We start from the raw sequence: 13265 nt of genomic DNA on the forward strand, positions 1-13265 counted from the left end.
TGGAAAATTCACGAGTTACATAAAGATTTGCAATGATTTTTCTGTTCGAAATTTTATACTGGAGACTGGAAATGCTTCTTATAAGTGGTTGAGTTGCGATATATTTTGTAGGATCAAAGGCCGTCCAGAGAGACCTTGTGCATATTTTTTCTTATTATTATAGATATATTGACTTTCCTGGGCAATGAATAGGTTTTATTAGCACAATGCATGCCCATAGAAACATAACACAAATCAATTAGGTTAAGTTCCAACTCTAGCGGCAGTCCAAAGGCATAAACAAATAAATCTCTTGTCGACCGAAAAAAAAAACCCCCTCAAACTCTTGCAATACAACAACTTCAGCACCTTGAAACCTGCAACCTCCATTGTGCCCTAGAAGTCAGCGGTTCGAAACATGAAAGAGCGCCTCTCATCACTTTTTTTGAAGCCTCAAAGTGAATTCCTACAAAGTCGGAAGAATTTCCTTCAACCCCTCCTTGTCCTGTGCATCAACCAAGTTGCCATCATTGTCGAACTTTTCAGGAGCTTGAGTCCATCCAAGAAAAACTAGGGCTTTTTGACGAAATGAAGGTCGAGAGACAGTCCAACTTGGCAAACCTGATATTGGGATCAGCCCCCACAAAAGCCTCCACAAGTTGGGAATTGTGGAATGCTCAGTAGATTGTGGAATGCTCTACTGAAAATCGCCTCTCTCACAAACACATTGCCAAAGTGCCATAGATGTTCGAACTTGACATCACTCATCTGCGGCAAATTAAGACTGTTTTCTACTACATGTTGACACATTAAAAGCGGGGTATATAAAGAGTAAAGATAAAAGGAGGCCGCACCGCCAGTCATCGTGCTAAGCACATCAGTGCTCATTGGTATTTATCCTTATTAAAGCTAAACCATGATGCTAGTGCTATAAGGTCCAAAAATGCCAAGCTAAACTATGACAAGCTACTGAAGGTCACAGAAAAATGAGGGTCAAAAAACGCAAGAAAATAATTATTAAACATCGTCTACGAAATTTCTCAACGACATATATAGATAACAGAAAAATAAATTTTGCAAAGTGCGATTCAAAGACCATATAGAATAAAAACAAACATCTAATACAATCCCAAGACTGTTGCAAGTCAAACAAAACTGCTATTGTCTCCTAATACAGAATGTCATCCGTTCTTAAATGAAAACTTAGGAAACCAAACAATGTCTAAGTAAACCATTTCCTTAGGAGAGATCAGAGCTCGCTGGGCCAGCACCAAAACCACCAGCTCCACCAGATCCACCAGCACCACGACCAAAGCCAGGCCTACTACCCTGATATTTCAGGAGAGAGAAGCATACAAGTTAACAAATGCATCATTTTTCCAAAGTGAGGAAATCTTCTAATCATACAACACATTTAAGTGGGAAGTATATAAGTTTGTCAAGTCCTCAGTAACAAGGTACATGGGATCAGATAGAATACAATTCCAAAATGCAAAGAAGAATTGTATATCATCGAAAGGCAATTGATCTCCAACCCAATATATGGTAAAAGACATAGTACCTAAATGAGAAATATAAAACAAACTACTTTACAACAGAAAATTACCCCGAAAGAAGGTCTGTAGTCAGCAGGTGCTCCACCCTTGTCACCAAAATCACCCCCTGGTGCACGAGGACCTGAACGGTACCCATCCCTGTCACCAAATCTGCGTTCTCCTCCATCAAAGCGAGGTGGGCCACTGTTCACATCATCAAAACATCCACATTACATTCCAACAAATCAAAGGGTTCAATATACAAACTAGAAAAGGAAGCATATATCTGTCACAGTTTACTAACACAAATCAGTTAAATAACTTCTTCCTAAATGATCGATATCACATACTCTAGACCTTTAAATTAAAACCCAAATAAAATCCAAGCTTTCTAACAAACTTCTCAATCATTCCATCAACCAAACCACATTTCAATCGATTACAGTATTCAATACAATCTAATTTCAAACTGTCTTGCAGTTTCTTTCAGAACTCCAAAAACAAAATGATTGTTGAAGCAGTTTACCAAACTAAAGACTTCCTGTACAAATTACACGTGCAAACCAACTTATCAGCTAAACCAAATAACACAAACCACCTATTTGAATAGCCATTTACAATTAGAACAAAGAACCACAGAAATCCTTCAAATAAGGCCACAGTTACAAGTCGCCACTATTAGTTATTCAAATAATCAAACCCAGTTCGCAAAACACTCAAAGAATCAATCCCAGTTACAAAAATCAATAGATCCAATAACCAATAAAGACGATAAAACAAATCAATTACCGTGGGCGGTCACCAGATGGGCCCAAGGGGCGACCAGGAGGCTTGGCCTGCTTCTTCAAAGTTGCAGGGACAATCTCAGATGGAAGGTTGAGGTAGTTCCTCAAAAACTCAATACCATCATTGGTCAGGTACCAGTAGTAGTGCATCCAAGCGAAAGTTTCTCTCACATACTCCTTGGATTTGAAGCTCTGCATCAGCTTAATCACCTGCAGATTTGGCACATCGATTTCTGGGTGCTTTGCCAAGTTATAGTCCTTCTTTGCATAGCACACTCCCTCTGTTGAAATTAAATTCAATAAATTTTAACAAAAAATGGAAACGAACCAAAATTTCATTGAGAATAAACAAAAATATAAGCTTTTTGTGTGTACCTTGGAATAGGTATTTGGAGATTTCTCTCCTGTTCTTCTCTGGGATGATCTAGGATAGAAAAAACCAAACGTAACGTATCAGAACCATGAACAAACAAACTTTTCATTTTAATTTTCATTTCAGTTTCACAGGAAACAATCATAAAATTGGAGAGAGAAATACCATGGTTGCGAAGTTGAGCTGACGACTAGAGGAAGAGACGGCGGCAAACAAAGAAGGTCGAGGTCTCTCTCGCACTAGAGGAAGAAAAATAAAAGAGAGAAATTCGTTATCTTCCAATACAGAAGATCCACATCCAATAGATGCAAATTTTGAGCCGAAAAAAGCTTCCGAAAATCCATGAGAATATAAACAACAATGAAGGCAAATATTATACAAAAAACAGTAAAGGCAATTCTTTTACCTGTGTTAGAGAGCCCTAAACAATGAATATAACATGTTGAACCACAGAGAACAAATGCAAATAGAATTTAAATACTGAAAAAACTGAAAACCTAGAAAGAAGGAACATCAAATAGCAAATGGAGAGGGCATCAACAATTATCAAAATGGAAATGTATAAAATTTTACCTTACTTTTACCCACAAACCAAATAAACAACAATGAGTCGAGATAAGAAGAGAAAGATGAGAAAAAATCATAACTCAGATACAGACGAAAGATGAGATATACCTGATATTGTGATGAGAGAGCAAAGCAAGTACCGAAAAAACAACAATGAGTCGAGATAAGAAGAGAAGACGATAGAACGGTGAAGAGGAGGCGGCTGGAAAGAAGATGAGTTCAATTAGGTTTTACGAAGTTATCGGGCCGGGCTTAGGGCCTTTTCAGCACTAAAGAGTTATCGGGCCGGGTCGGGCCAGTCCTATGAAATGGGCCAGTCCATTCGTTTTTTCCGTTTAAAAACTCCATTCGTAATTAAATATAATAACAATTCCTTGAAATTTTGAAATAATGTTGAAACAAAATTGAAGTAGAGTACAAAACAATCAAAAAAGAAAATATTTATTCTGCATCTTGGACAAACCACTCTGGCCATTCTTGTTCATCTTGTACTCATTTTCTTCTTGACCTTTTTTTTTTTTTTCTTGTTTAAACCAATCACTTCCACAAATGCACACTTTAACACTATTTGGAGCCAAACTTGCTCGATGGTCACTTATAACACGGCATTTAATCAATTGCACATCTTAATTATTTTGCAAATTACACCCAAACCATAAATCAAGGGCAAATCCCCTAAGTGCTTTGCAAATTTTGACTTCATATCACATACATTAAGAAGCTGTTTGGAAAGATCATTGTTTTCAATTTCAAGACAAATGTCTTTTATTTTAGTTATTTCTTTTAGTACTGAAGGAATAGTTGGATAGTCAGAGCCAGAAATTATTTCATTGGATTCATAAAATTGAACTAAATGTCTCCAAAGTGATGCAATATCCCAATCTTCATCTGTTAAAAAGGGTTGATGTTTGATGTTTGTTTGAAATAATCCTAAAGCGGCTTTATATTTTGTAGCCACTTCCAACATCTTATAAGTTGAATTCCAGCTAGTTTTCACATCTAATGGAACATTTCTGAGTTTTAACCCTATATTTTGGCAACAGGTTAGAAAAACATGGTACTTGGTCGGTGATGTATGAAGGGTGGTTACTAAGCTTCTAATGTTTGCTATAGATTGATTTATTGTTTTCAAACCATCTTGCACAATTAAATTTAAAATATGAGCACAATTCTCAAAAGAGAGGTGGACTGCATTCATAGTGCAAACTCAATATTAGACCTATATTAAAAGACCCCATTTGAAGGGTATTAATATGAAAGGGAACCGGGGCAAGTTCAAAGGACTAACGAACTTTGCCAACACGCTACAAAAAGGTTACTAAACGATGGAATAAAATCAATGTGTATATGTGAGAGAAAAAGGGATAATTGTATTCATCAATTAGGAACAAAGATCATCCGCCACAAAGGAAAATACATATACCAACAAAGGGGTAATACAAATATAAAAGCATACTAATCACACATGATTAATCCACAAAAGACCTAAATCATTGTGTATTTAGTTTAAAGCGTGTTGTGGTTAGAGGTGTTCTGTATTTGACATGTATACACAACACGCAAAAACCATTGTAATACTACACTTATCACCATGGTTCGAGCCTATAACTAAATGATGTTTTACATTACTTATATTTTTGGATCAACTATAGTAAAACCCTCATACCCAACCTTTGAAAACCTCTTTGACTGGTACCCTAACTTATAGAAATTACAACGTTAAATGTTGATGTAATCCCATTTTTATGCTGATTTGGACTCCACATAGGAAAAAACAACAATTAAAAATTTGTATTATTTTAGAAACAGTTAAAATTAATAGGCTTAAGTGCTACAATGCCCCCGAAACATTGGTCAATTCCCACTAAACCCCCTTAAATTTAAAGTGACCCACTTTGCCCCATTACCGATGTTTTATGTCTTATTTTGCCCCTCACCGTCAAGTCTATTAAAAATTCCGTTAAAAATGCTGATGTGGCACCAATGAGACCCACTATTTTGCTAAACTAAGTGCCATGTGTGAAGAAAAAAAATTAAAAATTATCTTTTAAAAAACTTAATTTAACTATTGTAGGGGACTTTTCTTCCAGCAGTTGTAAATGGGCTGGGCTGCCGTAAAGGGCAAACTGATGAAATTGTCCCCTTTGTCTGAGCTCGAAAATTAAGCCCTAAAAATGCTTCGAAAGGGCAGCAGAGCCTTAAGAAGTATTTTGGTTATCTTCACTAACTAAAACAACAACAACTTACAGGTGATTTCTTAATGCTTACAAATAAACTTTTGAGCTTGGCATGAGAGACATGTGGCATGGAAGCAAAATCAACATGAGTTTAGCACTGAGGGGAAATTTAGGCTTTTTTGGGGGAAAGAGGGAAGTGTTAAGGTAAGAAAGGAGAGGTTTGCAAGAAGATTTGGTTGAGAAGAGGTCAAGGAAGAACAATGTTCTTCCGGCAGCTTGACAGATTCTGAAAGTGGTATGCCGAAAGAGGAAAATGGAGAAGAAGGGTGAATAGTGCACAAAATTGCTGGGTTTTGCAGGTGAGAGAGGAAGCTTGCTCTCTGAAATGTGGGTTGAGTTCGTTGGGTAGAAGAGGCCTCATTTTATAGCTCAAGGCCCGCTTTTCCTGCAGCTGTCCCAATAGGAGACTTCCATCCCAGCCATCTCTTTTATTGCTTTCCTTTCTTTTTTTCATGGCCAAGTCTGATGGGGAAAGGAGTTTGGATATATATGCTGGTTTGAAGGGTGCTTCTCTTCCTGGCATCTTACACGCTAATACCCCTTGGTTTCTTGAATGATTTGGCTTTGAAACTTGCTCCCCCCATGTGCTGGAACCTCTCGGCAGCTCTGTTCAATGAACCTTCAGACATTCTCTTTGTGGCTTCTATTTTTTTAGCAAGGGCCTGGGGCTTTTGTGGCTCATTGTGGCAATTGTATGGGCTAAGGTGGTAAGTGAGCTATTTTTATTAAATATTGGGCTTTTTGGTTGAGTCAATTGATTGGGCTATTTGACTATTTTTTCTCTCTTGTGCTCACCCAAATGTTTGGGCCTAAGAAATGGGCTTGAGTTCTGAGGCTCCCAAGCAACTTGAGACTTTTCATTTCTCGGCCCATCAATGGGCCTCATGTTGATTTATTACCATCCATACCACAACCCACTCAAGCAAGCCCCGGGCATTTGAGTGGCTTGGGCCCACTTAGACTTGTAGTGTGGTTGGGTATGAAATAACGATTTCGTGCTTGGCATGGTATGTTGCTCGGCATGTTTTAATTTTATCGCCCTTGGGAAGGGCTGCGATGTTTAATTTTGGCATGGGCTTGTAGAGCCGGTATATTCTAGCATGATGAATTATTTATTTAGCATGGCACGTGAACTGCAATTCGTATGTAGCAAGTTTTCGTGTACTCCGTTTTACGCCTTTTCTTAATAGATTGTCGTTTTGGGCTGATAATTTATTCGGGCCCAACCATGAATTTTTTGGGTCTCAACAACTATTAAAAAATCAAAATAATACTTTAAAATTAAAAATTCCCCAATTCCCCTCCTCCAACCCCATTATCCTTTCCTAGTCGCCATCACCACAACCACAACCACCCCCGATCGCTCCTCTCTCTTCCTCTCTTGCAGACCCAAAACCCAACCCCCTCCCTAAGAATATGCAACAGTCATCAAATATTGTTCCAAAGAAAAGAGCATTGCATCCAAATGCAGCTGCAACCAATCTGCCAAAAGTTACTATTCATAAGGAAGACACATCTCTTTACAATGAAGCTCAAAGCTCAAAGACCAAAGCTTGGGAGCCAACCCCAAAAAAATCATTTAAAAAACTATGAATCCAAGAAAAGGGGAATCTCTCTCTGCAACACACTTTCACAACAAGATCCTCACCTCCCAACACCTCTCTTGGAAGACCCTGTGGTTTTGCCACCATCTCGAGAACAACTACCTTCTGGGAAGATGTGCACCCAACCACTTTGATTTAGTTTCGAAATAGCTGTATCCATACCCTGCGAGAAAGGAAGAGAGAGGAGCAGTTAGGGGTGGTTGTGATTGTAGTGATGGCGATTGGGAAGGGATAATGGGGTTGGAGGAAGGGAATTTGGGATTTTTTGGTTTTAATTATTTTTAATAGTTAAATTAAGTTTTTTAAAAGATAATTTTTAATTTTTTTTCTTCACACATGGCACTTAGTTTAGCAAAATAGTGCCCATTGGTGCCACATCAGCATTTTTAATGGAACTTTTAACAGACTTGATGATAAGGGGCAAAGTGGGTCACTTTAATTTTAAGGGGGTTTAGTGGAAATTGACAAATGTTTTAGGGGTATTGTAACACTTAAGCCAAATTAATAAAGTAAAAAATTTAAAATCAAATGTATAAAAATTATAATTAGAAAAAATAAAAACAAAAACAAGAACATTCAAACCAAAATAAGCACTGACACAACAACAACAACAACAACAACAACAAAAAAGAAAAAAAAAAAGAAGAAGCCAAAACCAGCCCAATCCATCTTCCCCAAACTCCATCCCCACATCCCCCTTACCCATACCTAGATCCACCACCTCCCCAAACTCTTCCCTGACACGACGCACCTAGATGCACCTCGCTCTTTTCTGATATCTCTCTCTCTCTCAAGCAGCCCCAACCATACCTCCCAACTCCACCACCATTCACTCACCCACAGTACCTCATAACCCACCCTCTACTATATAAAACCATCTCAAGACAAAATGAATCGTTTCGACCACTAATTCAAATTGAAGTACCAGAGCTGCTCTTGGATCTTTACTTAAGGCCAATGTTCCGACCCGATCCGATTTCACCACCAATCGGTGCCCATTGCTTGAAATGGCAGGCTCTGTCATCGCTGGGATCTCCGAATTAAGCACCTCGATTTTGATTACCATTTTGTGAGAGAAAGGGTTCAACGCAAAGATATCTTAGTGCAATACATTCCAACAGATGAGCAGGTTGCAGATGTATTTACAAAATGACTTCATGCACCTGTGTTTTCACAGCACTGTATCAATCTCAAACTGGGAAATCCATAATAAGCTTGAGGGGGGATGTTTGGCTAATAGCAAGGGTGCTGAGGTGTCAAGATGGTTGCTTTAATCATGGGTGTTAATTTGTATTAGTTGTTGTAATAGTCACGTGTATCTCTCTGTTAGTTAGGAAGAGCTAGCTTAATTACTAAGCAAAGCTCAAAGTATAAATGGCTCTGGGATACTGTAATATTCAAGAATCACAAACAAACTTTCAAATAATATTCTCATTTTCTCTCTCTGATTTCTCGATTCTTCTTCTTCCTCTTATCTCAATTCTTCCTCATTCGTTAGTAACATCATGTCTACTTTGCTCAAAGCTCACAACAAACTTGGTTGCATTGGGAATACCACTATTTTGTTATACTCGGCCAATGATGTTATGTCATGTGGAAGTGTTATCATTAAAGACAGACCTACGTGTAGGCTGGAGTAGGAAGATTTGTAAAATAGGAAAAGATTTATGAAGTACTGAACTGGGTGTAAATTATTCATGCTCCAATAAATATTAGGGAGCTTTAGTTTTAAACAGAATATAGTTCACTAATTTGAAAGATAGAAATACAATTTCATCTAATTAGTATAGGGGCAATGACCAAAATGTAGTACCTAATTTTACAAAAATATCATTAAAAAATATCAAAATTACACACAATGTCACTCCTTCTAAGGCAAGCATACTATGCCACATGTCCATATCTAGCCAACCGCCAATGCTGGCCACCACCTCCGGCCACTTGTGCTACCTGCCAACAACCGCCAGCCACTCGCTATAGGCCGCCACTGCCCGTCGTCGGCCTGCCACTGTCTGCAGGGGACCAACTCCGTTGCCCTTTATTCACTTTTTAAAAAAAGAAATATTTTGTGTCATTGAAGGGACTCGAACCTTGACCCTCAAAGGAGGGAGGCTCACTCACAAACCACTACACCAAACTTGATTTTGTAATATTTATTCAGTTATACAATATTTATATAAACAATCAATGGTTATAAATAAAAAAAAATCATTTCAACACATATTCACACAAAAACTGCAAATAAAAATAGAAACTGCAACAAAAATAATAACTTCAAATGCGGTCGTGGATGATGTTCAAGGGGTTCTTACTTCTTTGCATTTCCTTGCACAAAATCATGAATTGATGAAAAGAGTACAGAGCAGATGACACTATACAATTGGGCTGTATGTGCACTGAGAGAATATGGCTAAAAGTTAAAATTGTGAACTTTTTACTATTTTCCAGAAAAGCTCATAGTGAAGTGCATGACCTGTGCTGAAAAGTGGCATAAAAAACTTCAAATACAGAGCAATAGGCTCCTTAAATACACAACTTTGCAGAGCAAAATGTTCTTTTAGATATAAAAAAAGCTCGTTTGAATACAATAGTGAGGTAATAGGCTCTTGATAAGGGCTGAGTTTGTTTTGTTTTGTTTTGTTTTTAATATGTGAGCTTAATTATGAATTTCAATGCAATATTTTTTAACAATTGATTTATAATAGAAAAACGACATGCATACATTCTCAACAGCTACTCTTTGATCATAGGATTTTGGTATTTAGCACAAATTTGACAGAGTGATTATAGAGATAAGAGGTGCTAAGAAATTAGATATTATGATTTGTTCAATTACATTGCACCTATCCTATTATAGTTACAACTAACCTCAACTGGCTTACTGAACAGTTATAATTGATATAAGAGTTATAACCAACACTATTTCTTTGGATACAACAATTTTCTAACTGGCTTTGAGCCGTTGAATTAGTAGGTGAATTGTAAATAGCTATGTTTTTGTTTATGCTCTGTATTTTTTGTTTATTTTTCGTTTAATAGTCTATAATTCTGATTTCTTTATTTCAAATGTTGTACATTGTGTGACATAGGAGATGAGTTACTTGTAAATGAGGGAACATTGACATTTTCCTTCATATTTCTACTTTGTTTAGATAAACAACATAACCGAGGAGAGTTTGCTTGCTTATAAAATACCGACTTCTGTCTTTATTCTTTATCTTTCGCCCTTTGTAAGTTTCTTCTTATTTTTCCTGATCTTGTTTGGTCATATGTTCCTTTGGCAATATGCATTTGTGATATGGTTATCTCTTTTGTTAATATCTGTGATATGGTTTCATCTTTTGTCTATATTGTACGTGTGTGACTGATATATCTCCTACCTATTAATCAACTATGCCTGTATATTGTTTGTTTATTGCTTGTTATTGTCTAGATTTCAACGGCCTGAAATTATTTGTATAATATTTGTGTGCAGGGAAATATGGTTTCTCCAATTAAGTTGATGATTGTTGAGGAAGAAAAGTTCCAGGGAAAGGCGTTGTCCCTTTCCCATACAATGATCGCAATCAGTACCATAAAGGACAAATTCAGTTAGCAACAACTACGAAGGTTTGAAGAGAGTTGTTTTGGTCATCTCTTACTGATTGAGGACCTTAAGTGGACTTCGCCAATTGTCCACGGATTTTTGCTGAGGAAGGCTGATCTGAATACAGTTTCCCAAGTGAACGGGATAAAATTCATCGTTGGCAATAAGGTGATCCAATTCACGGCGCAACAATTTTGCATTGTCACAGGGCTAAGATTTTGAAACCTTCCTTTCATTCCGATTGCCACTAATGAGAACTGCTCATTGAAAAGGAGATACTTTGGCAACGATAAAACTGTCAACCTTTTGGAATTAGAAAAAGCCTTCCTCGACTGCGCTGATGAGGACGATGTATTCAAGCTTGGATTTGTATACTCTGCTATTTTTGTGTTGTTGTGCAGTGAAAAACATGTCCACATTGACATGCGGTATTTGAAGTTGGCGGAAGACCTTGAAGAGTTTGTGAAGTATCCATGGGGTGTTGTATCTTATGCCAAGACAAATGCGTCACTTCTGAAGGCACTTTGTGCAGATTACCAGTGAGTGAAAGTGCCCAAAAAAGCTGCGAAAACAAACAAATCTGAAAAGAAAGCAAAGAAAACGACAACTGGTAAACCAAGAGAGTATCACATCAAAGGTTTTGCCTTTGCACTTCAGGTGAGCAAATTTCCATTCATGTTTAAGTTAAATTTCATTTGTTTACAGTGAGTGACGTTTTCTTCCTCAAACCATATTTGGGCTTATGAGGTATTTCCAGCGTTGGCTGCACTACATTTGGTGGTGCACGAAGATAATGCCTACATTCCTCGTATACTACATTGGAGGAGCAATACTTTGGCTCATTTTCATGAGCTAATGAGCCAAGTATTCGAGAACCATGAGGTTAGTTATGTTTTTAATGATGATGTTAGGCATATCAAAATATAATAAGTTTACTGATATGTATATTGTCTGTGTAAATTGCAGGTTGATGTGCAACTTCTCCGACCAACTGTAATTGACAAGCAGCAGCCCTATTGGACTTGGGGTGACAGTGTTGAAGACACTGAAGAAATTGTTGAGTTGTTTGGCGATGACGCTGAAGAAAAAACCAGCACTTCTGCCTTTGTAGAAGAAAAAGATGATGACATTGACGAAACTGAGGCCCTTATGTCGTCTTCTAAGGCAATCATTACTTTTTTTGCAATATATACGTCATAATACAATAGGAAAATAACTGTTGTATTTGGGATATATTTTGGAAATATTGTAACACTTGCATTATAACTGAATGCAGGGTAAACTCGAGTCCACTGAGTTACGCACTTTGAAGCGTGACTTTCAAAGGACAAATGATGAATTGGCCAATGTAGCCAGTTCGAATCGAGTGCTTCGCAACAGAGTGCATGAGTTGGAATAAATGATACGGAAGGAGTCATTGAAACTTGAAAGAGAGTTTGCAAAAAAAATAAAAAGTGTGTGGAGGATTTCGGTAAGACCCTCGCTTCAATGGAACACAATTTTAAGCTGGAGATAGAGCAGCTGAAAAAACGAAATGGTGGGTTGAATGAAGGTGGGGAAGGACATGAGGACCTCGGTAGTCCTCATATGAATGAAGGAGGCTACAATGACTTGTTGCCATTATATGACTATGTTAGTCCGCCTACAGAACCGGCAGTAATGGAAACACAAGTCCCCGGTGATGGAGCCGAACCCTCTGCAGCCATGGTAGTCTAAGAGACAGAAATGGCCGGTTCAGTTCCTCACATACAAGTGCATGAAGCAGTTGAGCAGGCAGAATCCGAGAAGCTACCTACCCCGGAAGATGTGGTCGGGTGTGACGAAATCTGCAAAAGATTGTTGTTTTTGTTAGAAGATTGGAAAATAACTGATAGTATGCCATCGGGAGGTCCGATGAATCCTTCAAGTATACCCAAAGTTAGTATCGTTGGTGATGAAGAAGGTCGTGTGAGTGTTGAAAAAAAAGAAGTGGAAGGTAAATGGTGCAGAAAGAAGTGTCTGGCCCAGACATTGTTGAGTCTATTTACTGATCCTTTGAGGAAGAAGAGGACGATGAGTGTGTCAGATGCGACTGCAACCCCGCCATGTTTTGATCCATCAAAACCCCTGCCCATTGAAGATGTGAAGGCAGTAATAGAGTTTTACACTGCCTGGAAAAATGATATCAGGTTAGGATTCTTTACCTTCGAAATCCGATTTTCATGTTATTCTAGTATGTAGTCATATAGTAATGAGAAAATGTAGAGTTTCCTTTAATATACATGTGTATATTTGTCATGAACAAAGTCAGAATTATGAGATGAGTACAAAATTCATCGTTGCAATTTTGCCTATTGAAGTGCGGAGGTGCAGCTGGAATCATGTTCAGTGGGCGCTGATTTTTTCTACAAACTGATCAATGATACGGAATGGAGTAGCCCAAGGGTAATAATACACAAATCTCTACTTTATTACGATAATTCAATTGTTTTCTCACCTTTATTAAGTGTACAGTTGTATGAAATTGTGCTGATATTATATACGTCAACTTTCAGCACCTGGACATGGCAACCTTTCTCATCCGGAAAAGACAACTCTCTCATCCGTTGGTATTTGGAAC

General features: G+C 37.8%; 1 protein-coding gene and 1 long non-coding RNA gene across 2 annotated transcripts; both read right to left on the reverse strand.

Annotated features, from left to right (window-relative positions):
• Positions 973 to 3492, reverse strand: LOC18785483 (40S ribosomal protein S10-1). Its single transcript, XM_007218425.2, has 6 exons — positions 3348 to 3492; positions 2838 to 2911; positions 2675 to 2723; positions 2304 to 2580; positions 1586 to 1718; positions 973 to 1308 (listed from the first exon to the last, which is right to left on the reverse strand). The coding sequence occupies exons 2-6, from the start codon at positions 2838 to 2840 to the stop codon at positions 1219 to 1221; spliced, it is 552 nt and encodes a 183-aa protein (XP_007218487.1). The 5' UTR covers positions 2841 to 2911; positions 3348 to 3492; the 3' UTR covers positions 973 to 1218.
• LOC109947529 lies at positions 6960 to 8539 on the reverse strand. The gene is made up of 2 exons (XR_002270299.1): positions 8006 to 8539; positions 6960 to 7243 (listed from the first exon to the last, which is right to left on the reverse strand). It is a non-coding gene; the product is annotated as an uncharacterized LOC109947529 (long non-coding RNA).

This window comes from Prunus persica, chromosome G2 (assembly GCF_000346465.2).
Source record: "Prunus persica cultivar Lovell chromosome G2, Prunus_persica_NCBIv2, whole genome shotgun sequence".
NCBI lineage: Eukaryota > Viridiplantae > Streptophyta > Magnoliopsida > Rosales > Rosaceae > Prunus > Prunus persica.

Bases quoted from the DNA above. Each gene is read 5' to 3' on its own strand.
- LOC18785483 (XM_007218425.2), bottom strand. The intron at 2,581-2,674 runs GTACACACAAAA...TAATTTCAACAG, and splicing joins CTCCAAATACCTATTCCAAG to AGGGAGTGTGCTATGCAAAG. The intron at 1,309-1,585 runs GTAATTTTCTGT...CTGAAATATCAG, and splicing joins ACTACAGACCTTCTTTCGGG to GGTAGTAGGCCTGGCTTTGG.